General features: G+C 35.9%; 1 protein-coding gene across 1 annotated transcript in view; it reads right to left on the minus strand.

The window, feature by feature from the left end:
* Positions 1-11,001, minus strand: part of LOC121427224 (ATP-dependent translocase ABCB1-like) — a 40,059-nt gene extending 29,058 nt beyond the window's left edge. The window contains exons 1-4 of the mRNA XM_041623523.1: positions 10,661-11,001; positions 8,058-8,097; positions 6,471-6,752; positions 5,154-5,287 (exon numbers count right to left, since the gene is read on the minus strand). Coding sequence (XP_041479457.1) covers positions 5,154-5,287; positions 6,471-6,752; positions 8,058-8,097; positions 10,661-10,845 — 641 coding nt within the window. The 5' untranslated portion in view covers positions 10,846-11,001. The remainder of the gene's footprint in view (positions 1-5,153; positions 5,288-6,470; positions 6,753-8,057; positions 8,098-10,660) is intronic.
* Between the last annotated feature and the right edge of the window lie 13,026 nt (positions 11,002-24,027).

Consider the following 24,027-nt stretch of genomic DNA (forward strand, 5'->3'; position numbering starts at 1 on the left):
ATAGATGGAAGCTATGTCACAATGGAAAACACTCCGTCCCTCGGATAGGACATTAAATGGAGGCCCTGTGTAGAGGAGAGTCACCACCTTTGCATGTTAAAAACCCACTGCACTATTTGTATAAGAGTAGGGGGAAACCCCAGTGTAGTGGTCCACCTGCATCACTTCCCAAATCAGTTATATCGGGAGATACCTGCGGGTCATAGTGATTCAGTTCGCTTTTCGCCTCCCAGGCACAGGTGATGCCAAAAAAATAATAATAACGATAATGGAAACAATCAACAATGAGCAGTGCAACAAAAACTACTACCATTAAAACAATAATCCTCAATTTCCATAAAATAAATCAAAAGAAATAACATAATCATACAAAGGTAGGCCTACTTATATAGACACAAATCATGAATCAGCTCATTAAGAAAATAAGTTTAACATTTATAAAATGCAAACTCACAACTGATACAATAACAATAAATTAATAATTCATTGTTTTTTTGTATGTAAAAATACAGAATGAGAAACTTATAGTTTTTATTAAAAATACAAGCAAATTGAACAATAAATACACAAAAAATATATGAATGGTTTGTTAAAGCAAAAGTCAATGGTGTGATTTAATCTTGATTTGTTTTTTTTTGTCTAATATTTGAGGAACAATAAAATAAAAATAAAACTGTTTGTTTGACCTATAGAGATAGTTTGCAAATGAATCTAAATATCTTGGTGTTATATTTGATAACTGTCTAAAGAGGGGTTCACATATCGAAAATCGTCTCTAAATATTGAGATCTAACCATAAACGCATTGGATTTTATTTACCGGTACCAAAAAGAATTCTAAAATTTCTATCTGATAGTTGATATTAATTATCACATATTGATTATGGGATAAATTTATGGGGCTGTTCAACAAAGTGCCATCTGGATTAATGACAAAAGCTTCAAAACTGCTATGCATGTCTGATATTTAATGCACATTACTTGACTATCAACTTACATTTTTGTCCTCTTTAGGACGGCAATCCGTCACAGATAGAGTTCAGTACCAATTTACAAAGTGATGAGCAATAAAACCCAAAATTATATTAAGGATTTTGTGCACCATTGAACAATAAATTTCCAAACTAGATATTCAACTAACTGTCCCCTTTTAACACATGAAAAACCTCAACAGAATCATTTTGCTAGCAAGGCTCTGTTAGAGATCGTCTCATTCATTATCTAAATGTTAAACTGTAATTAAAAGCAAATGTAATCTTCAATTGTTATCTTGTATATAAATCACATGTGTTACAGTTATCTCATTTGAAGACAGTATTAACATTCATGTATCTCAATACAAACAGTGCCTATTTATTAGATTGATAAAATGGACCCTAATCAAATGATTTGTTGACCATGTACATATGGACTGACATTTATTTTGCCCGCATGTATCAAGAAACTTTACTTACAACTCGTGATGACTGGTCGTGAATTTCAAAAGCTCTTTGTTTGTTTGTTTTCTGGTCGTTTTATCTTTCAATATCATATTGTTGTCTTATGTGGGGTCTCTGAAGTTACACTACTGGGCCCCGTAACACAACTGTTAGCGTTTAATCATGAAATGAAATGGCTTTAAATCAAGACCATCGTAGCATGCACATTGTCATTTTGTTCAGTAGACAGACTAGGAACTGATCAGGGCTCCATAACACAAAGATTAGCGATCAATCGCTAAATCACCTGACCAATCATTATCAACATTACACGCGCATTAGGTTTAAAATATTGACCAGGGACCAATCAGAGCAGGTTTTTTATATTTGCAATTCATCGCAAACCTTTGTGTTACGGAGCCCAGAATTGTTCTTTCAAATTAGCAATTAATCGCAAACCTTCATGTATGTGGCCTGGTGGCCGTTTCATAAAGCTGTTCGTAGGTTAAGAGTGACTTTAAGAACGACTGGTGATTCTTTCTTGTGGTGAATGGTATATTCATTGGAGATGGGTACGCCCGTAAGAAAGGTTCACCAGTCGTTCTTAAAGTCGCTCTTAACTTACAAACAGCTTTATGAAACACCCACCAGGTCTTTCGATTACATGTACACCTAACTTTTGGAAGCATACCAAAGGTTAAAAATACATTATATACATGTTATTTTTTCAAAAGTATTCTTTAAAAAAGTACAGAGTGATCTTTCGACTGTTAACCTAAAGAAGACATTTTAACCACAGTCCTTGGGCATACAGCATGCAAAGTATTTTTGAAAAAGTACTGATTGATTCATAATGACCAAAACCATCTGTGCCCTACTTCTGCCTTATCATGGTCAATGAACAATGCATCAGCAGACAGTGCACAGTAATAACTCGGGCTTGACTGGGCATTGAGCAGCTTTTTAAAGGATTTCTATTGTATGTTTTGTGTGTGAGTGCACACCAGGAGCCGTTTCATCTGGACTACATGGTGATCATCACATCTCTGGTTCATAATAGACCAGTTCGTAGTTACTTCATGGACAATTTTGGTCAAATGACCTTTCATTTCTTTCATCATGATAGGCAGATTTCAAAGCAAGATATTACGTAAGCTTGCCTTACATAGCAGGATGAAGAAATTGAATAGACCAGGTGACTAGAATAGCACACAAATGAACACTTAATGAAGGCATTTGTTGCATAACTTCTTTGAATGCATATCTTAGCATGTTGCACAATGTACTTTGCAAACTGTGAAATACCAGTCGTTCGTGGAAGTATTGTCGTTTTTTGTGGATGTAAATGAAAACGACAATTCAAAAGAATATATGAATAATCAAGACATCAAAGTTGGTGCTTATCTCATTAGATTTTAAAACGCCATGTCACTTTAGTACAAATGACCTTCTTCTGATCATGCGTAGAATCTTTTGATCATGCGCAGAAAGGAACTACGAATTGGCTTATTCAATTCAATTCAAGGTTTATTAAAAACATGGGTCACAGCCAAATGGCTCAATTGGTCACGTATACACAGTTACCGGTAAACAATTTATAGACTTACTACGTACATATTTCAAACATTAAAAAACAGCCCAAAATGATGCAATTATCAGAGTTATATTACATAGTTTGGGACAATTTGTTTTCAATGATTTAAAACAAGGCTGGTACTCCTTTGTTAGGCTAGAACACTTCAAAAGAAATTGTGAAATGTTGTACTTGTAGCCCAGTGAAAGTGAATCGGCCAAACTCTATAACATAAAGGGTTCCAAGTGTATCCAACTTCAGGGGCAGAAGGTCGTAAACCAGCAGTTAAACCGACAATGCATGATCACCTCTTTATAATTATGGTATCTTAACCAGTGTATGGTAAACTAACTATGGTAACAGTGCTCAGCAGCCAATCACAATCCAGGATTCCATACAATCAAGGATTAAATACAGGTACCTGGTAAAGTTATCCTACGTAACTATTACAAATGTTTATGAAACAGATCCCGGACAGAGGCCCATAAAATAATACTGTATTTCTACGATTATATGAAGTTATAATTCACACCTTTTAATGTGTATTTTACTATAAACTTAATTTCTATTGATTTCACCAACGGGGTAAACTTATTTCATGTACATTCTACAGATTTTAGGAAACAGTAGCACAATACTAAGTCCAGGCTCTGCATTCATGCATGATTTCACAGTCGCTATAGAATACCCCCCAATGCTCCGTCTCTAAAACAGATAATAGCCGGTTGACAGGGGGAGGACACTGCTGCTAAGCCAGCTTAACATGGCTTTACGACCTTGTTGGGTATGTTGAAAATCTTCAGGTATTGTGGGAGGAGAATTACTGTACAATTTGCAGAACCCAATCTGTGAAAATTCAGTTGCTAATAAAAAATATCAATTGGTGTATTCAGACCGCCTCAATCTCAAGAGTACCTGTTAAATTACAAGAACTCGTTCAGGATAAAAAATACCTGATAATTATTTCCTGCATTCGATCCCCCCCCTAACACATCCATTCAAGTTAAGTTATCAGTTACGAGCATGCTCAATGTGATCGGATTAGCAGGTGAGGTCACAGCATTCGTGCCCAAATGCTCACCCACAATTGAGAAAGTTCTTGTAATTTGCTTTCACACTGCCAACATACAAACACCATTGGACAAATCTCTGTAAAACTTCTCATTATTTCGGCAATTACCTTTTATTTAGTGGGTATTTTCTTTCGAGATATTACAAGTAATTTGCTTTCACATTGGCTAAAATACCTGGGGTGGTATTCCGAGATCCATTTTATCTCAGATAAAATAAAATATCTTATCTCCGTTAAAATCAGTGAGATATAATACCCTTAAAATCTCTCCGAATTGGTATTCTGAGAACAATTTTATCTCTATTTTATCTCTGAAAGACACACCTATTTTTTAGTCAATATCCAATTAGAAATGCGCTTTTATACTCTCTCATATCACTCAACCAATGGAAATCCATTCTGCTAGGTGTGGCGAAGGAGTGAGATTGTGTCAATTTATTGACTTTCATACGCTTGCACTATACATTTGCGCGTCTTCACAGAGATTTCTTTTTAACAAATATGGCAATACTCTCATCTTTTTTTCGAAAGTATATATCGCATCTTTTCAAGCATCATTTCAAAGACAATATCAGTCAAGAAAATTCTTATGAAATGATTCCTGATTGTTCAGAAATAATTTTAAGGTGTTGTTCTCAATGAATATATAATTTTTCTTAATTTTCATGCCAACATTTGGAGTTAATTCACCTTCAAATATTGGCGAAATCAATGTCACAGAGATAAAATAGCCCCGACCCTCTTTTAAGTTTATTTCATTTTTTCTTCAAAGTAACTTGGGCGCAAGCACATCATCCGCGTTGCAATAACAACGATGGGTATGTCTACGCAGCCACTGCTCTGTTGCGTATCATCATAGATACGCAAGATAAACTTTCAGATTTTATCTGAGAGATAAAATGCCCTCTCAGAATGCCAATTTCATTTTAAGAGATAAAATGAAATATTTTACAGATAAAATGACCTCAGAATACCACCCCTGGTATTTTCTGATTGGGGCAGTTCAGGGCAGAAATCCTGATCAGAGAACACCTGGAACTTCAAGAGGGCCGGAATATGCCTAAAACTCCATCAGTTTTGCTATTACTTACTCTGCTAATCTAGACGTAAGCTCTCCACTTTGGTGCTTATCAAACCATGCAATCTCTTGATGGAGAATGGCTCGGAAGAATTCCTTCCTTAGTTTATGGCTCTGCCTCTCGCACGACAGACTCCAACATGATACCTGCACAAACAAATATGTATGTAGGCATTGATTATAGATAAGCACAGGTATAGACTTCAAAAGAAAAGTCTTTATGATTATGAAACAAGTTAAATTGGTTCATGAAACAAGTTAAATTGGTTCAGAGGCCAGTTTCATACAACTTGTTGTAATTATCGCAATAACAAAGCTACTTGTGAGATGAATTGTACATTTGTTGTTATAGGTATTTATCAAACAGGACCTAGAAGAGAAAATTAAGATGAGAATAGGTAGCAGTGCTTAAAAAAAATCATTAATATCGGTATCAATACAGAAGTTATTTTTAAGTTCCACTTATTTTCACATAACATATTCACACCATTACATGTAGGCTGTCTGCATTAGAAGGAGTCAATGATGTCATATCAACTCATTCACTCTTTCTTCGGCATCTTATTGTATAGTGATGATTAAAATTGATAATGATGACAGTGAATAGTGATGGTGATGATAACATTGAGTTTGATGGCGGTGGTAATGATGATGAGGGTATGGACAATGGTGGTGGTGGTGGTGGTGGAGATGGCGGATGATGATGTCATGATAAAGATGATAATGATGAAGATGGTGATGATGAAGATGGTGATGATGACAGTGAAGATGATGATGGTGATGATGATAATGATGATGATGATGATGGTGATAGTGATGATGATGATGATGACAATGAAGATGATGGTGATGATGATGATGATGGTGGTGATGGTGATTATGATGATAGTGGTGATGGTGATGATGGTGATGATGGTGATGATGATGATGATGGTGATGATGATGATGGTGATGGTGATGATGATGATGATGATGATGATGATGACAAAGAAGATGATGGTGGTGATGATGATGATGATGATGGTGGTGGTGGTGGTGATGGTGATTATGATGATGGTGGTGATGGTGATGGTGATGATGATGATGACAATGAAGATGATGGTGATGATGATGATGATGATGGTGGTGATGATGATGATGATGGTGATGATGATGAGTTCTTCATGATGGAAATTTGGTGACAGTGATGACAATGAAATCTGGTGATAATGAAGATGATACAATTATTAATACAAATATACCAATAGCCATCATGATGATGAAAGTGGCATTACTGAATAAGGTAAAAAAAAAAATAATCAACATACATGAACTAAGTACATAAATCTACCTGTATGTATGAAGCAAACACAACGGCTATCCCGACATAAGTAAATGTCAAGGCATACTTTCTCATCTGCTTATCAAACTCCTCCATCGGATCAAAGGGAGGGTACGTCACGCCAGGTGGGAGGATTGGAATAGCAGTGGTATTATCAGTATCAAAGTCAATGAATTCATCAATAAGATCACCAAAGAAAAGATTGAGTACCGGCCAGCCAGCACCGTGTGCCAAGGCAGCGAGACCTCCAATGACCATGATGAAATAATCGAAAGCAGTAGCATACCTGAACTGGAAGAAGATAGAACAGATATTTTGTTTTTAATTGCATTTTCGACTTTTTTTGGGGGGGGTAGGTAGGTACATCATCTTATTTTTGCTAAGTCACTTGAAGTTTTCTACATGTAGTTATCATGTGGATAGCAAATAGTGTACAAAAGTTACCCCTTATCAACAAGTTATTTTTTCAGAAGTTGGGCTCTTCAATATTTGCAATTATACTTTTCTTTACAAAGTTATTTATTTATACTTATTTATTTGCGTACTAAATCCAACTATTGTTTCATCTCATGCAATATGTTCCACAATTGCAATTTGCATTCATCTTTCTGCTCTTCAACTTTCCATCCTTTTTGTTGTTTGTCGATTCACTTCCAGATACAAAATTATTGTTTTCTGATTACTTCAGTTTTATAATCATCAATATCACCATTATCATTCACATCCCCTCCAGACATCATCATGGATGGAATCATCATCTTCATCATCATCATCCCCATCACCACCACCAACATCATCATCACCATCCTCATCGCTATGATAATTGACCTCCTCATCATCATTATCATCATCATCATCATCATCATCATCACCATCATCACCACCACCACCAGCACAGCCATCATAATCATTATCATCATCATCATCATTACCATTATGTCATCACCATCATCATCATCATCATAATCACCATCATCGTTAGCATCATATTATCGTTATCACCATCACCACCACCACCATCATAATCATTACCGTCATCATCATCACCATTATGTCATCACCATCATCATAATCATCATCATCACCATCAGCAGCACCATCATCATCATCATCATAATCACCATCATCATCACCATCATCATCATCATCCTCATCATCATAATCACCATCATCGTTATCATTATATCATCGTCATCATCAACATCACCACCACCACCATCATAATCATTACCATTATCATCATCATTACCATCATCCTCATCATCATCATCATAATCACCATCATTGTCATCATCAACATCACCACCACCACCATCATAATCATTACCATCATCATCATCACCATTATGTCATCACCATCATCATCATCATCATTATCATCACCATCACAATCATACCATCATCACATTTTATTATCCTTCTCATTACTCTAATAAGAATTTTTTTAATGGATGCTCTTAAATGGAGATGTTTCTTGGAGCTAAATGAAATACCAGATTAGGTCAAACAGTTATTTCTTTAGAAGAGGAGCGAAGGATAGATTTTAGTTTAACCTTGTTTATTCCAATGATGTATGAATGAAAAAAAATAGCTTACCAATGTACTCAATGGAACCTTCCTTTTATCCTCACCGTCCCTGCAAAGTAGGCAAAAGCATAAAAAAAGTAGAAAATAATAAAATAAAATCCTGTCGTAAGTACATGTACTTTATTTAATGCAGACAAACATTTGTAAAATATTGTTTTATAGAAAAAAACTGAATTAAAAAATCAGACTATATAGACCTATGTAGTCACTATCTAGACCCAATTTTAGATCTAATTGATGATGCAGCTCTAAGTGAAAATAATATGATTTATCTCAAGACTCAATTTACTTTATCTTTGCTCCTAATAGAAAAATAACCCTAATTAGAATTACATACAAATCCTATGTGTAAAGTATCGTGTCCCGTACGTCACACATTTGTCCCGTACGTCACAAAGCTTTATTCGCTGATAAAATTAAACATGAAATTAATTCAGTAAATTCACTTGAATTTTTGGATGTACAGTAATATAAATCATAACTCTCCATAGTGTGAAGAAAACTGTTAAATTTTTCCTTTAAAATTAGAATCTAAAAAACATATGCTAAATTGTGATGTACAGGACACTGCCTGTTGGACACCAGATAATTGACTTAAAGGGATGGTTCGGGCTGAAAATATCCATATCTTAATACATAGAGTAGAATTCACTGAGCAATATGCTGAAATTTCATCAAAATCCAATAACAAATAATAAAGTTATTGAAGTTTAAAGTTTAGCAATATTTTGTGAAAACAGTCGTCATGAATATTCTAGGTGGGCTGATGATGTCACATCTCCACTTTCCGTTTTCTTATGTTATTACATAAAGTCATTATTTTTTCATCATTTCATACTTGTGTGAATAATATGTCTCCCTTATAATGAAATAAGTTGTAGCAATAATTGGTTATTATTATTATTATTATATCTAATGCACTAAATCAGTTGCCAATCCAATTTTTCTAGTTCTTAGAGGAAAAAATTTGAATAAACCTAATTTCATATAATAAATACAAAATTGAACAAGTGGAGATGTGACATCATCAGCCCACCTAATGAATATTCATGACTGTTTTCACAAAATACTGCTAAAAATTTAAAATTCAATAACTTTATTTGTTATAATCAGTTATCTGATTTTGATGAAATTTTGGGCATTTTGCTAAGTGAATTCTACTCTACTTATTAAGCTATACATACTTTCAGCACATTAATTTTCAAAATCATTTTTTTTCTAAAATGTTTGCATTAATTCTTAGCACTAAAATTTTTTCAAATATATGATTATCTGCAGATCAAAAAATGTGATGTCCCGCACATCACGCTACTGAATGATTTCTGAAAATCGTGACCTTGGCATTCATTAGTTTAATTTAATTTACTCCAACGATGTTGTAGGACTAAGCCTGTTCATCGATCAAAGTAGAATGTCTATTGCTGCTCTCCTTCAGACAAAATTAGATGCGCTACTTATGTTGGCAGGGAGGGGTGGCAGGCAAGGGGTATCAACAGGGGCGGATCCAGCTTTTTATAAAGGTGGGGGGTTGGGGTGGTATGCGAGGGAGCGTAGCGACCAAGTCCAAGCGAGCAGAGCGAGCGAGGGGGGAGGGTGTGGGAGGGGGTGACCCCCCTTCCACAGTAGGGAAAAAAAAATTAAAATCTGTGTGTGAAAATGGCGTTTTCTTGCATCTAAAACACCACTATTTTTGGTATAGAGGTCGTTGCCAAATTAACCCCCATGAAAATTTGTAAAATTAAGTTCAATTTTCCTGCAATGTAAGGCTAGTTAACAACACATCTATACAAAGAATTGGGGACCTTGGAATAAACACTGTTAGCCTAATACTTTTATCATGAACAGCTTGTCACTGATACTCACTGGCAAATCTCAGTCAAATATGATGGACGGGCAGAAGAGACGCCTTGGATGTTTCTGTACAAATCCCTGTGACATTTGTTCACCCAATCCCCCCCCCCCCTCCCCCCAAAAAGAAATAATAATAATAAATGAAATAAATACATAGAAATAGAATAAAATAAAATTACAAGTTTAAAAAAGGATAAGATTTAAAAAAATGGTCCCCGGATTTTTTTTGGGGGGGGTTGCACCCCCCCCCCCCCCTCTAGATCCGCTTCTGATCAAAGAAAGCAGAAAATTCCTTGAAAACACACAAGAATCGAAAATCACTCAAAGTCAATCTACGTTTTCAGAATAAAAAAAATATAGGGCAAAAAACTTCAGAGTACTTTAAGCTTTAAAATGACATACAAATTTACAATACCATATTGTAAATTTGTATGTCATTTTAAAGCTTATAAATACAAATTAACAATACCGTATTGTAAATTTGTATGTCATTAAAGCTTATACTCTGAAGTTTTTTGCCCTATATATTTTTATTCTGAAAACGTAGATTGCCTATGACTTTGAGTGATTTTCGATTCTTGTGTGTTTTCATGGAATTTTCTGCTGTCTTCAATACCCCTGCCCTGGCCTGCCACCCCTCCCTGCCAAGTAGCTCATCTAAGATCTGAAGCCGAGCAGCAAAGATTTAATTTTGTCTTCAGAGGGGACCTGCCCCTTAAAATAAAAAGAAGAGAATTAATAAATGACTTTGATGGACCTACTTAATTTCGACACTGCTGGTATCGCTATCATCTCCAAGCTCTTTAATAGCCACTCCAGAGGACTTCACTCCGCCGTAACCCCCATTCTCATTCGCTGTCTTTGCTTCGTCCTTCTTGCCCATGTTTTGGTGATTTTCTCCCCCAAGGAGAGGTGCTCTCTCGTTGTTTTCGTCTGTGAAAGACATGATGGTGAAAGTTCTTTTTCATGAAACTTAGTTAGAACAAGAAGACGTGAAGAAGTAAATAAATAAAACTCTGTTGTATGAAGTGCCTGGGATGTGCATCACTTCGACATGTACGCAGGACATTGGTTAAGTGTACTAACAGGTCGCCTTAGTTTTGTAGCTCAAATGACCCTAATCAATAGTTCCAACTTTCTGAATCGGCTCAGCTGTGCTGCTGCTAAAGTACGCTAGCGCTAGCGCTCGCTGCTCGCATCGATAGCGATTGCGCAATCATTACAAAACAGGCTTATACCGAGAAAGGGCGCTCTTCCATTCACGGCACCGGAACCATTGACTCGTTCACATATTCAATTCAATTCAATTCAAATTTATTTTCATTCTTCAAAATGATACAAATAAGTACAAGATAGATTGATTCCATTTAAATAAACAATAGCATGAACAAAATTCAATATTGGAAGAAAAAAAATACATAATTGAAAGTAATTTAAATATAAATTAACATACATGTCAAGTTAAATCAATATAATCAATATCATTAAATATAATTGAATCAATGCAATTTCATAAGAATGGATTTATCACAGATTTGTTTTTAAAAATCACAACAGATAAAAAAAAATATGTAAAGATCTGTCAAGAAAAACTAATGAGGATATTATTTATAAAAAGCCAATAGCATCGCCTGTTGATATCAATAATGTGTAATTGTATCGGAAATTTTGAATAATAAATATGAATTTACTTGAGAGTAGCATCGGACAAACAGACATTCAGGAAAGAAAGAATCACTTTTCTTTATCAATCAATCACGTCATTCATATTTGATTCACTCATTCTTTTTCTAAATCATTCATGGCAATAACGGGGACAATAATAGGACTACTGTTGAGGGGCGGATCCAGCCTTCGCCAATAGGGGGGCCCGAAAAAAAAATTCAGCCATATTTTCACCGATCGGCCGCTCGAATATGATTTTTGGTTTCTTTGAAGGGATAGTCCTAATAGTCACCTCATAGCTTTATTCTCATGAATAAACATAAATATATAATACCATAATTGTTATTTATATAATGCGAGCGTGAAGCGCGAGCTAAATTTTTTTTGGAATCTTATGAACTTTTTCCTAAAATGTTGAACATTCCTGGCAAAAGTGGCAATGTTTTTTATCCTGAAAAAAAAAATACAAACGTGAAGCGCGAGCAGAAATAAAGTGATGGAAAAGGTACTGTTAAAGACTTGCTTGCAGTAAGCCATGAAGACGTTTCATATTTAAAAAAATCAAATATTGCGAGCGCGAAGCGAGAGTTGAAATTTTATGACATTTTTACCTAAGGAATGGAAATTCTAGGCACTTTTTGTAACTTAACAGAACTTAGGTATATAACTAAACAATTGATGCGAGCGCGAGGCGTGAGCAAAAAAATTCGAGATTTAGACATACTGAACGAGACACTCAATTCAAGTTTGTAAATCATGAAAAGGATAAGTGGGGATCTTCCTTGCATTAATAACGCGAGCGCAGAGTGCGAGCAGAAATTTTTTATATACGTTTTGAACTGATCGAAAACGTACCTGTTATGGACTGCTTGCACTTAGCCATGAAGACGTTACATATTTCAACATTCAATAATTACAAGCGTGAAGCGCGAGCTGAAAAAATTTTACAATTTTATCCGAATAATGGAAATTCTAAGCACTTTTTGTAATCGTGGAAAGGATAAGTATAAACTAAAAATTATTGATGCGAGCGCGAAGCGCGAGCAGACAAATTGATTGACACTCTATTCATGTTTTGTAAATCATGAAAAGGATAAGTTACTGGAAATTTTCATACATTAATAATGAAAGCGCAAAGCGCGAGCAGACAATTTTTTATATTGTGATCTGAAACTGTATAATGATTTAAATAGAGAACAAGCTACGTATCTGAATAAACGTGTTTCAGATTTCGACCTAGAATTGGGGTATTATACCTTTCTACCATAAAAACAATAAAGCGAGCTAAAAATCTATTATATTCCGGTCTGAAAAGGGTAAATCTAAGCTCTGTACTGCAAGCACTTCGTGGGGAAATTGTGGGGTGGATATGGGTCACAGTGAAAAAACAGCTGACATTTTTCATTATTATTATACTTTTAGTTTTGACATAGGACCGGGACATTCTATTTTTTCTATAAGGACATTATGTTATCATATGGAAATGATGATTATCTTCCTATTTCTCTTCCAAAGCATGAGAGTGCGAAATCTGTTAATATCATGACCTGCAAACTGGACAGTTTAACTTTAAGCACTTTTGTAATTATGCATAAGATGCATTAGTTAATATGCGAGCGGAAAACGCGAACCAAATTTTTGATAAACTGTCATCAAATGGTAATTTTAAGCGGTTTGTTTTAATATTGAGATATACATAACTCACTTATCAAAATGCGAGCGTGCAACAATCTGACCTGAATATTTTGAGAACTTTATGGAATACAGGAAAATACTAGGTACCTGACAAATCAAATTTTGCGAGCGCGCGGCGCAAGCAGAAAATGTTAATATTCAGACCATAAAACAAAATTTTTTACAGAGCACTTTTAAAAAGCAATTTGTAAATCAAAACAAAATAATGAAAGTTCAATTTCCCAGCTGAAATGTTTTGTATATCATATTGACTTAAAAAATTGATATTTAAGCTCCATATTGAGCAAGATATGCTCGAGCGCGAGCGAAAATTTTATATCCCGACATGAAAGATTTAAAAATATATATTATTTTTTAAGTCTTCCCCTCATCTTATTTTATTCACTCATCTTCCTCCTCTTATGTTTGCCTTTCTTATTTTCTCTTATCTTTTCCCTTCTTTTTCTTTTTCCTTTCTTTTCCCCTTTTTTGCTCCACCAATAGGGGGCCGGGCCCCTCGGGCCCCCCTAGATCCGCATATGACTGTTGATTTGAATGATTTCATTTTTAAAAATGTGTGAAAATCTTTGTCATCTATTCTATCTTTGCCTCATTATTTGAGCCACAGGCCGTGAGGCTTTTATAATGTCATATTGGTTATCTATAATGTGTGTATGCAGCTGAATTAGTTTTGTTTTTCATTCTTTTCAAAATAAACAATCCTGTAGTTGGAAAATTCACGTCAGTCCCCTTCACGCAGTGAACGTCCATGGTTTTTGGTGTTTTTGTACAGAAATAGGGTAGACCAAAAATGTTGGAGACAATGCATTATTTTGTTCAATTCATTTACATGCATTTTTACTCCCCCCCCCCCACCCCCTCAACCGCATGCCAATGCCCGTGTTTTTTTTTTTTAGAAAAAATATCAAATTTCTTCTAAAACTGACAAAATTTCGACACTTACTCTGCATTCGCCTGTAACCGAATTCGCCTTTCGATCACGACGTTTTGCACAGTTGTTTGTCCACCTCCCCCCCCCCCCCCCCCGGCTCCCTTGGAAATAAGCCGCCTATGAGTAATGATCTTTGTGGAGATATTCAAATTGGCAATGTTACTTCAAAGTTACATTTTCAAGGGGAAAAATAGCCCAACACTGTCTGTAGCAAGGTCGACCGGGAGGCAGCCGGTGTATTGTCCACTCTGTTGAATTCCGACAAATTCACATCGTCCACTATGTAAACACACTGTACTGTATTACCCTTTTTACACAGGCTAAAATTTCCTTAACCCCGTACGCGCGTTTCCGTTTTACACCCTGGCGAAGGCATTTTCCGGAAAAGTAGCCAAAAAGCGACTAGTGAAGAGTCTACGTCTACGTTTGTTTACATTATCAGCTGGGCGCGCGATCCGAAGTCCGCACCGAAGTTATCCGCAGAACATACCGTATACTTGCAAATGCAGCTGAGCTTATACTTTCCAGGTTCAATACGAATGTTTGCCTTGATCATTTGCCTTGCCGATTTGCTGATGTCTGTCTTTCTCTCTATCTGTCTATATATCTATCTTTCAAATTCTATCTCTATCTATCTATGTAACTGCAGTATCTATCTATCTAATAATCTTCTCTGTCTCTCTCATTCTTTATCTAACATCTATCTATCTCAAATTCTCTATCTATCCATCCATCTGTCTGTCTTTCTCTATTTCTCTCTCTCTCTACCTACCTATGTAACTACAGTATAATTTGTCGCTCTTCTCTCTCATTCTTGATCTATCTGACATCTATCTATCTCTCAAATTCTCTATCTATCTATCTATCCATCTGTCTGTCTTTCTGTATTTCTCTCTATCTATCTATCTATCTATCTATGTATCTGTTAATTTGTCTATCTTCTCTGTCTCTCTCATTCTTTATCTTTCTATCTATCTAACATCTATCTATCTGTCTCTCAAATTCTCTATCTCTCTCCTTCTCTAGCATCTATCTGTCTTTTTTCTCTCTTTCTTTGTCCGTCCATATTTCTATCTACAACATCTCTCTCTCTCTCTCTATCTATCCTTCTCTCTCTCTTTCTCTCTCTCCCTCTATATATCGACCTCTCTGTCTCTCCCCCTCTCTCTATTTATCTATCCATCCATCTCTCCCTCTTTCTCTCTCTTTCTATCTATCTATCCACCTCTCTCTCTCTCTCTCTCTCTCTCTCCCTCTATTTCTATCTATCTGTCTATCTTGTCTCTATCTTTTTATCAGTCTTCTATATCTATCTTTCGGCAGCTTCTAAGTGTATCAATCCATCAAACTTCAATTTGTCTTTCCATTATAAGTATCTGTTTATTTTGATTTTGTCTGTCATTCTATTCATTTAGTTAATAATTTATTTTTAGAAAAAAAAATATAAACAACGCGACTGCAAAAGCATGTTCGGATTTCACTCCTGAATGCCGCTCTCTCTGTACATGAAGTGCCGAGGAACTCTGTGCTCTGATCAGTAACTGTGTAAATTGCATGCGGTGGACAGTGGACTCGCCTGTGTCGCACGCTGGATGCAACCAGCGACGTGTGTAGACTCTTCACTAGTCGCTTTTTGGCTACTTTTCCGGAAAATGCCTTCGCCAGGGTGTAAAACGGAAACGCGCGTCCGGGGTTAGCGAGTTTCGTGTGTGAAAAGCAAGCATTCCTTATCCGGGGTTAGCAATAACAATTTGGCATGTGTAAAAAGGGAAAAAAATAGTACGGGGTTAAGGATAGTACGGGGTTAGCGATAGTCCGGGGTTAAGAAAATCCTCTGTAAAAAGTGCATAAGACAGTGACACTGTCTTCATTCCAGAATTCCATTATTTTGCCATTTTAAAAAATCGTGGCGTGGACCTTGTCCGTATAATTTGTGTAAACAAAATTTCTCTGTTTTCTTTATCTCTCATAATCATAATATCAGCTTATCTCCTGATATCGTGGGTTATATTCGACACAACACATGTTGAAGCAAGTCACACAAGGCAAACGATGCATTCAGTGGTCGCGGAAGCTTTACTTTTTACCAAAATCGTGTACTAAACCGTAAAGATGACCACATGATTGTGATTTTTTGCATGGTCAGCACCCCCGCCCCCACACACACACTTTGAAAACCGTTCAACGGCCCCTGATGTTTAGAATGAAAAAAAAACGTTAGGGTAATATTCTGTGCACTACCACTGCTAAGTATATACCACGCTTTGGTGATGGGCCAGGGTTACCAATGCAAAACCTGCCATTTCAAAGAAACATGGTCAATTTGGGGATCATTCACGTGCAGAGGGTCTTGATGTTTTGAAAAGAGGGCCGGAGGCAGTAGACCTAAAAAGTGATTTTTTTCGTTTTTTAGCAAGGGGAAAATAGAGCTCCAAGACCAAGAGTCCACGACTGAACAATATAGGCCCTATATACTCTTCTTCATTTTGGATTCGCTTTTCTTCTTTTTTCTCCTCACCCCCCCCCCGCCCACATGAAAAATCGTTTAGGGCGATTATTGTCCTCTGCGTGCGACCACCTCCCCCGTGCCACCGCCCTCAGATTACTTAAGCAAACTTTCATAACTTTCTCACTCGGGTCGTTTTTACTCAATCACACAACTTATTAAAAAAATCCATCAAAATAGGGAAGTCGATCGAAGTTACGAAAATGGGTCTGTAATCATTGATGTTGATTTGTATGTTTTCAGGTTCATTACCACATGAATGGTATTAAAAAATAGCCCATTTCAGCGGTATTTTTTTAATAGAATATAAAATAATGGCCTTTTAATAAAGACCTTATCATTATTGAGTCGTGATAAATCATTGATAATTCTCAATATGTCTTTTCTGGGATTAAAAATAAAATCATTTTCGAAAGCTGAAAAATGACCAGTACAGTGTCTTCAAACGTGAATAGTTCTTTTAGTTAAAGGTCAAGTCCACCTCAAAAAAATGTTTATTTTAATCAATAGAGAAAGATCGGACAAGCCTAATACTGAAAATTTCATCGAAATCGGATGTAAAATAAGAAAGTTATGACGTTTTTAAAGTTTCGCTTATTTTTCACAAAATAGTTATATGCGCAATAATTTAGTCACATGCAAAATAGAGAATCGATGATGTCCCTCACGCACTATTTCTTTTGTCTTTTATTGTTTGAATTATACAATCTTTCAATTTTTACAGATTTGACAGTAAGGACCAACTTGACTGAACCATATAATGGTATAACAATGGTTATTCCACAATCCACATGTCCAGGGAGAAATACAACTTTGTTTCACAGGACATTGAGGACAATGAAGAGAAAATAAGAATATTCATATTTCACATAATAAAATACAAAAAGAAATAGTGAGTGAGTGATGTCATCTGTTCGCTCACTTGCATACCGACCTGGATGTAACTATTTTGTGAAATTAAGCGAAACTTCAAAATGTCATAACTTTCTCATTTTACATCCGATTTTGATGAGATTTTCAGTGTTAAGCTTGTGGGGTTTTCTCTTTTTATTCAAATCAACTTTTTGTTGGGGTGGACTTGTCCTTTAAGAATGCCCAAAAAGTCGTAATTTTTATGGCATTTACGAGTTCACTTCACAGCCAGCTCAACATTTTATTCGATTACATAATAATCTAGATGGCCTACACCCAGTACGTACTTCAGGGGCCGTATAGGTCAGCTATTTTTCTACGATATCATTAAATCAGGGATATGCAATCCCTGATTAAATGTACAATCATAGAGCTATCTCTGTTTAATAGCTCCATAGTACAATCAATCGTGAAAGTCAAGCGTGTGGTTAACCTTTGTGTTACGGGACCAAGATTGTCGATATTTGTTATGATCCAGATCATGGCCCGATCGATCATGGCCGAAAATGTGATGAAAATTATTGTTGAAAACTAATAAGCTACAAATGAATCTAGGATTTATCATTTAGAAGTGATTTGGTGTACTATTGAGTTGTTCCCATTCCCTTGCATGCTTGGTACAAGATCGATAGAGATCGATCTCAAAGCATCATCTGAAATTCAGAACAGAAGCCCTACAATACATGTATACATGAACGTGGATGCCAGATCAGATGGATACCAGACATGCCAGAAGCTAACAGTATTCCACGAGCAAGTATATCAGCTCATAACTGGCTGCCTACGTCATATTAAACTCTGGGATCCATCGGATTGAAACCATAGACTATTCCAGGCATTATGAAAGAATAATAACATGTCTATATTGCTAACACTATGAAACTATACAAATATAAGTAAGCTTGACAATTAATAGGACCACAACGATCCTGAAATTCTCAAAATTTTCAAACATTATCTTACTGATAGATCATAATTGATCATAGACTGAGAGAGAAATTTTACGTGTGATTGTGAACGAGAGAATGACATTTTAGGAATTTAGGGCCGGCCTACACTGCAGGAAATAGTATTCCTCTACTCACACTTTCGTCAAGCCTCCTCACTATTATACAGCAACAAATGCTTCTATATATCGATGACTGAAAAATTAATGGCTCCAAAACAATGATTTTTTACTCCTGACCTATCGCCAACAAGTCAGACGGACCACATGGATTTACTCTCTTCAGACACTGCACATGCCAAACCACCTCTTCCCTGATTGCATTTATAAGGCAATATACTCCATGCTTTAATATGCGTTGCTCCGGGTATGATATTTTCCGTGTATTAAGCTTTTAGCATCTCAAACACACGCAGGTCAACGTGAGGCGATTTGCTCTGGCCTTGGTTTGCTTTTCCAGAGTGGACACTAGCTGCAGATTACGTAATGTTTTATGTGCCACGACGTAATTTATTACTCTCGCGTTGAGAGGACAACAAAGAATTATCTCAATTACGGGGAAATGATAATTATGTTTGTATATCGGGAGGGCAAATAAGGCTTATCAACATGAACACACCTGTAAAGGAATATATTCTCACTTCAACATTGCTTCAGATAGTTAAAGGGTAAGATGATCGCACTGTCTAAAAGTTAATTGTAAAAATAGCAGAAATAAGGAAAATTTTGCAGAAGGTTTGACAAAAAAAAAACATCCAAGAATTAAAAAAAAATTATTAGAATTTTAATAATTTGATTTCTGACGTCATAATGCGAGAAGCTCAATATGAAATGTCTTTTTATTAAGAAAATTGAAAATTAATTTTACTGTATAGGGGCCTATAATACCTTCATGTTTAGATAGACAAATCATTTCATATCCGTTCAAATAAAACAAGATAAGTCATTTAGAGCCATTAAAAGATTGGAATATATGCATATATTACATAACATAACGGGTCGGCTGATATAGCTGCTCGTAAATGACGTCACAAATCCAAAACTAAAAAGTCTATATAGTAACTTTCTAATTTTTAATGAATTTTCCTCAAACTTTCACCAATGTTTCTAACTACTTTTTTTACCTTTTTTTTACAGCAAGCTTTCCTTCAGGGTGAACTTCCCCCTTTAACTACTGTGATTTGTACGCGGATTGTGCTAGGGTAATATTGGGGTAGGTTTGTAAGGGCGATAGCAGTCTAAAGCCCCGTTTTAATAGACAGTGTCCTGCGCGAGAGTGGGTAGTCTGCAATGCAGACTCTGAATGGCTCGTGAGGTGGGATCTGCTACTGGTTTGCGAAGCAAACCAATCTGCAGCCTCATTAGACATAGTCTGCTATGCAGACTCGTTGAATCAGCTGAGGTACACACACTGCAGATATGGGTCTCCATTTGTAGACTAGGCAGAGGGCGGGTAGAAAGGGAGGGGGTGGAATTCCTCAAAGAGGCGATAAAGGCAGCCTCCACGCTCCATCTTAACAGAAGGAAGAAACATGGGAGAAGTAAAAGAAAGAAGGGGAGGGGAGGAAAAGGAAAGATGTATGTTTTTTTTTCAAGTCTTTTCCCCGGGGTCATATTCTGGCGACAACTTGTTTAGGGGCCAAAAAGTGTAAATAAAGCCCACTTAATTGTTTAGGAGATCTATATTGCACACAGTGGAAAACTCGATCGCACACACAAAAAAAAACTAATTCATATAAAAGAATACAAAATGTGGCTTCATCAGCCCACCTTTAATGAATATTCATAAAGACATGCCTAAAACTGTTTCACCGAAATAATAAATGCAAATCTTCAAAATTCAATAATTTTGTTGTTATCTGATTTTGATCAAATTTTCAGCATTTTGCTCCGTGAATTTTACTCTATTCATTGAGACATAAATATCTCCAGCCTGGACCATCCCTTGTGGAGGTAGAAAGAAATGCTTGGAATTACTCGGTATCATCCGGCTGGGGGTATCACTTAATTATTGACTTTTGCAACAGTCTTTTGTATGGTCTACCTGATTCACAGATTAACAAACTGCAGAGAATACAAAATTCAGCAGCTAGGCTTATTGCTAAACGTCGTTCACGTGAGTCTGTCACTCCACTGCTAAGGGAGCTTCATATGCTAAGGGTTCGTGAACGAATTGATTTTAAGATCCTCTTGCTTACTTTCCAATGTTTGATAAAATCAGCTCCAGTCTATCTTCAACAATTAATATCAGAATACTCGCCCTCCCGCAACTTGCGCTCATGCAAAAAATCACTCTTAGCAGTTCCTGCCATCAACACCCAGTCTTATGGTTCCCGATCTTTTTGTTCAGCATCCCCTCAACTTTGGAACAACCTACCTCAAAGCATAAAACAAGCAGACTCGACTGACAAATTCAAATCTATGTTAAAAACTCACCTTTTTGTTAAATAGATCGTCCTTAGCATATGCCGCTTCAACTGTCTACTTTCAACTGTCAACATGCATAATTTAATTTTAGCTGAAATTTCTTGTCTTCCTATTTATTTTCCTTAAGCGCTTAGAGACATTCTTTGTGATAAGCGCTATATAAATGTTGTCAATTATTATTATTATTATTATTATTCTTCAAACATCAAAATGGTAGAAAGTAATAGACTTACCTTATTTTTGCTCCAACAATATAGGACCTGTACAACTACAAGACTCCAAACATATGTGAATGCCTAATGTCTTTCAACTTGAGTTAATCATTTACTCTCATTGGTTTGATATTCTCCGTCTCGGCATGCAAGGAAAGCTCCTCTGATAAATAGTCTTGTGTCATTGTCATGACCAGTATAACATGCAGAATGCGGCTGCATTTCGACGAGGACAATGCCTTATAGCAGCTGAACAAAGAACATTTTCTCATCTCACGCCGAATAGCGAGCACATGCATGCAGGCCTCTGGATGACCGTTATTCCCACCAGCTACCAGGGAAAATTTCAATGTCCGGTGAATTGACCTCATGTGTAACAAGCTGGGGGTTTGATTGCAGTTTGTGAAGGAACTGCCTGTATGTCGGTATCCCATTCGTAGCTAACGTAAAAGAAGAAGAAGAAAGAGATTGATATGAGTAAAATAATATTTTAACTTAACCCCTAAAATAAATAATGATAAAATAAGTCCTGGATAAGATGTCGATAAACAGGGGCGGATCCAGCTTTCGCCAATAGGGGGCCGAAAAATATTTTGATCAACATTTTTCTCGATTGGCCGCTACAATCTGTTTTTTTTTTTTTTTTTTTTCACGGGGTAGTCCTAACTAAAGACTGAAGTTTTAAGTATGTTAGTTTTTATTGCTATAAACAATATTGTATCTCATGTGGTCTTAATATATAATGCGAGCGCGAAGCACGAGCTAAAAATCTTTGATGTCCTTAGAACTGAAGATTCAGACGGAGCAGTCTTTATAATCATGAGCAAAGATAAGTATCCAACTAAACAATGCGAGCGCGAAGCGCGAGCCGAAATTTCATAGTAACGTGAAAAGTGACCCAATTAGGACTGTTTTTAGTGATTATTGAAGAGGATACAAGTATCACCAAATAAATAATGAGAGTGCGAAGCGCGAGCTCAAACTAAGCGCGTTTTTATTTAAATAAACAATCTGTGCGTCTCAAACAATTAAATGCGAGCGCGAAGCATGATCTTATTTTTTGATATACTGACATGATAAAGGAGCATTTTGACAAATTTTGGTAAGAATTTCCAAAGAGCATAGGTATCTCACAAATTAAACAATGCGAACGCGCAGCGCGAGCCGAACATTTTGATACACATTAACAATTTGTGTAAATCAAACAAAATAATAAATGCTTGATGTGCTAGATTATTCGATAGATAGATAGATAGATAAATGGATTTTATTAAAAACATCATGTCTCGCAGTAAAAACTGAAATGAACATGAATTACAGATTAAAACAATTACAAAGACAAAAAGCAATATAAAGTATTAACATAGGAATTTAAATTAAAATTAAGGGGTCACTCTCGCAGTGCACTTAATTTCGGCAAGGAGGAATACATTTCCAGGCACCCCAAATGGGGTACCTGTAGAAAATTAACTTTGAATGCAATCATCCAAAGTGCACCACGAAAATGACCCTGTAAATACTTGACATGAAAAAAATCTATATATAAAAAAATACTAAGTTCTTACTTCGGTATAACAAGGCATAAATTAAACTAGATTCGATTCATAAAAAATCATGAGTAAAGTTAAAACTATCAAAATTGTACAGAGGAAACCATTAGGACTTTACATTTACTATTGATAAAATACTTTACTACTAATAAAATAGGGAAAACTAGCATTTATATAAAACAGAATTTCAAAATATATGGACCCTAATTGCACTTAAAATTAGTTACACCAGTGACTAGGCTTATTTATGTGAGATATTGCACGAAGAGAGAGAGAGAGGTGGAACGAGAAGTATTACATGTATATAAAGTCATCAAGCAATGGAAACCTCATATACAATGAATAAATTAAAGTTATATAAGATATAATTACAATTAACGCCAATATTTAATTATAAATGCATTGTCAATGGTAACTTGTATTTTTTTAATTATTGTTTTAACTTACATTCCATAAACCCAGTAGTTTCGCTTTTCATTTCATTGATTATATGGTAAATAAGTATGTATGTAACCTTTATGTACGCAAATTGTGGTTTAGCAATTTTCCAAATAATGTAAATATAAACGTTAACTAGTTACGCCAGAGTTGATATTCCAATACATTTGAGACCAGTAGGTGTGCAGGGTAAGACGAAACCATGAGATGACATAATTTTCCTTTTTTAAAAAAGTGTCAAAAGCCAAAAAATTGTTAAAACTTGTTAAATACAAAAAAAAAATAATCTCGAAGTCATGCAATCAGGAAAGTGTCACTTGTTCATTTACAGTCCATATTCATTCAGCAGTCTGTGGAAAAAAGGAACAGGACTGTTTTTCATTCTAGTAGTTCTACTTCTTGGTTCAACACAGACACGTTGTTTCCTAAGCTCTCGACGATGTTCAGCAGGTGCAAACCATCCATGTACTGCATTCAACTTGAAAGCACTGCGAGCAAAGGAAAGACACAACTGAACCCTTCTTTCGGACAACGTCTGCAAATTTGTCACAGAAAGAGCATTTTGGTATGATATGTACTGATTCGATAGGATGATTCGCAGAGCACGTTTCTGGACGCCCTCGATGGTCTTAGCCTGCTGTTGGGTGAGGGAACTGTGCCAAACTTGACATGCATATTCCAAAACTGGTCTGATGAAACCGGTGAATACTAATATCATGTCATCAGGAGGGCAAGAAAATGGCTTCAACGATCGCAACAAGAACAGACGGCGATTTGCACGAGAGACAATAGCATCTACATGTTTATCCCATCTAAGATTATCCTGAATTGTGATTCCAAGGATTT

This window comes from Lytechinus variegatus, chromosome 14 (assembly GCF_018143015.1).
Source record: "Lytechinus variegatus isolate NC3 chromosome 14, Lvar_3.0, whole genome shotgun sequence".
NCBI lineage: Eukaryota > Metazoa > Echinodermata > Echinoidea > Temnopleuroida > Toxopneustidae > Lytechinus > Lytechinus variegatus.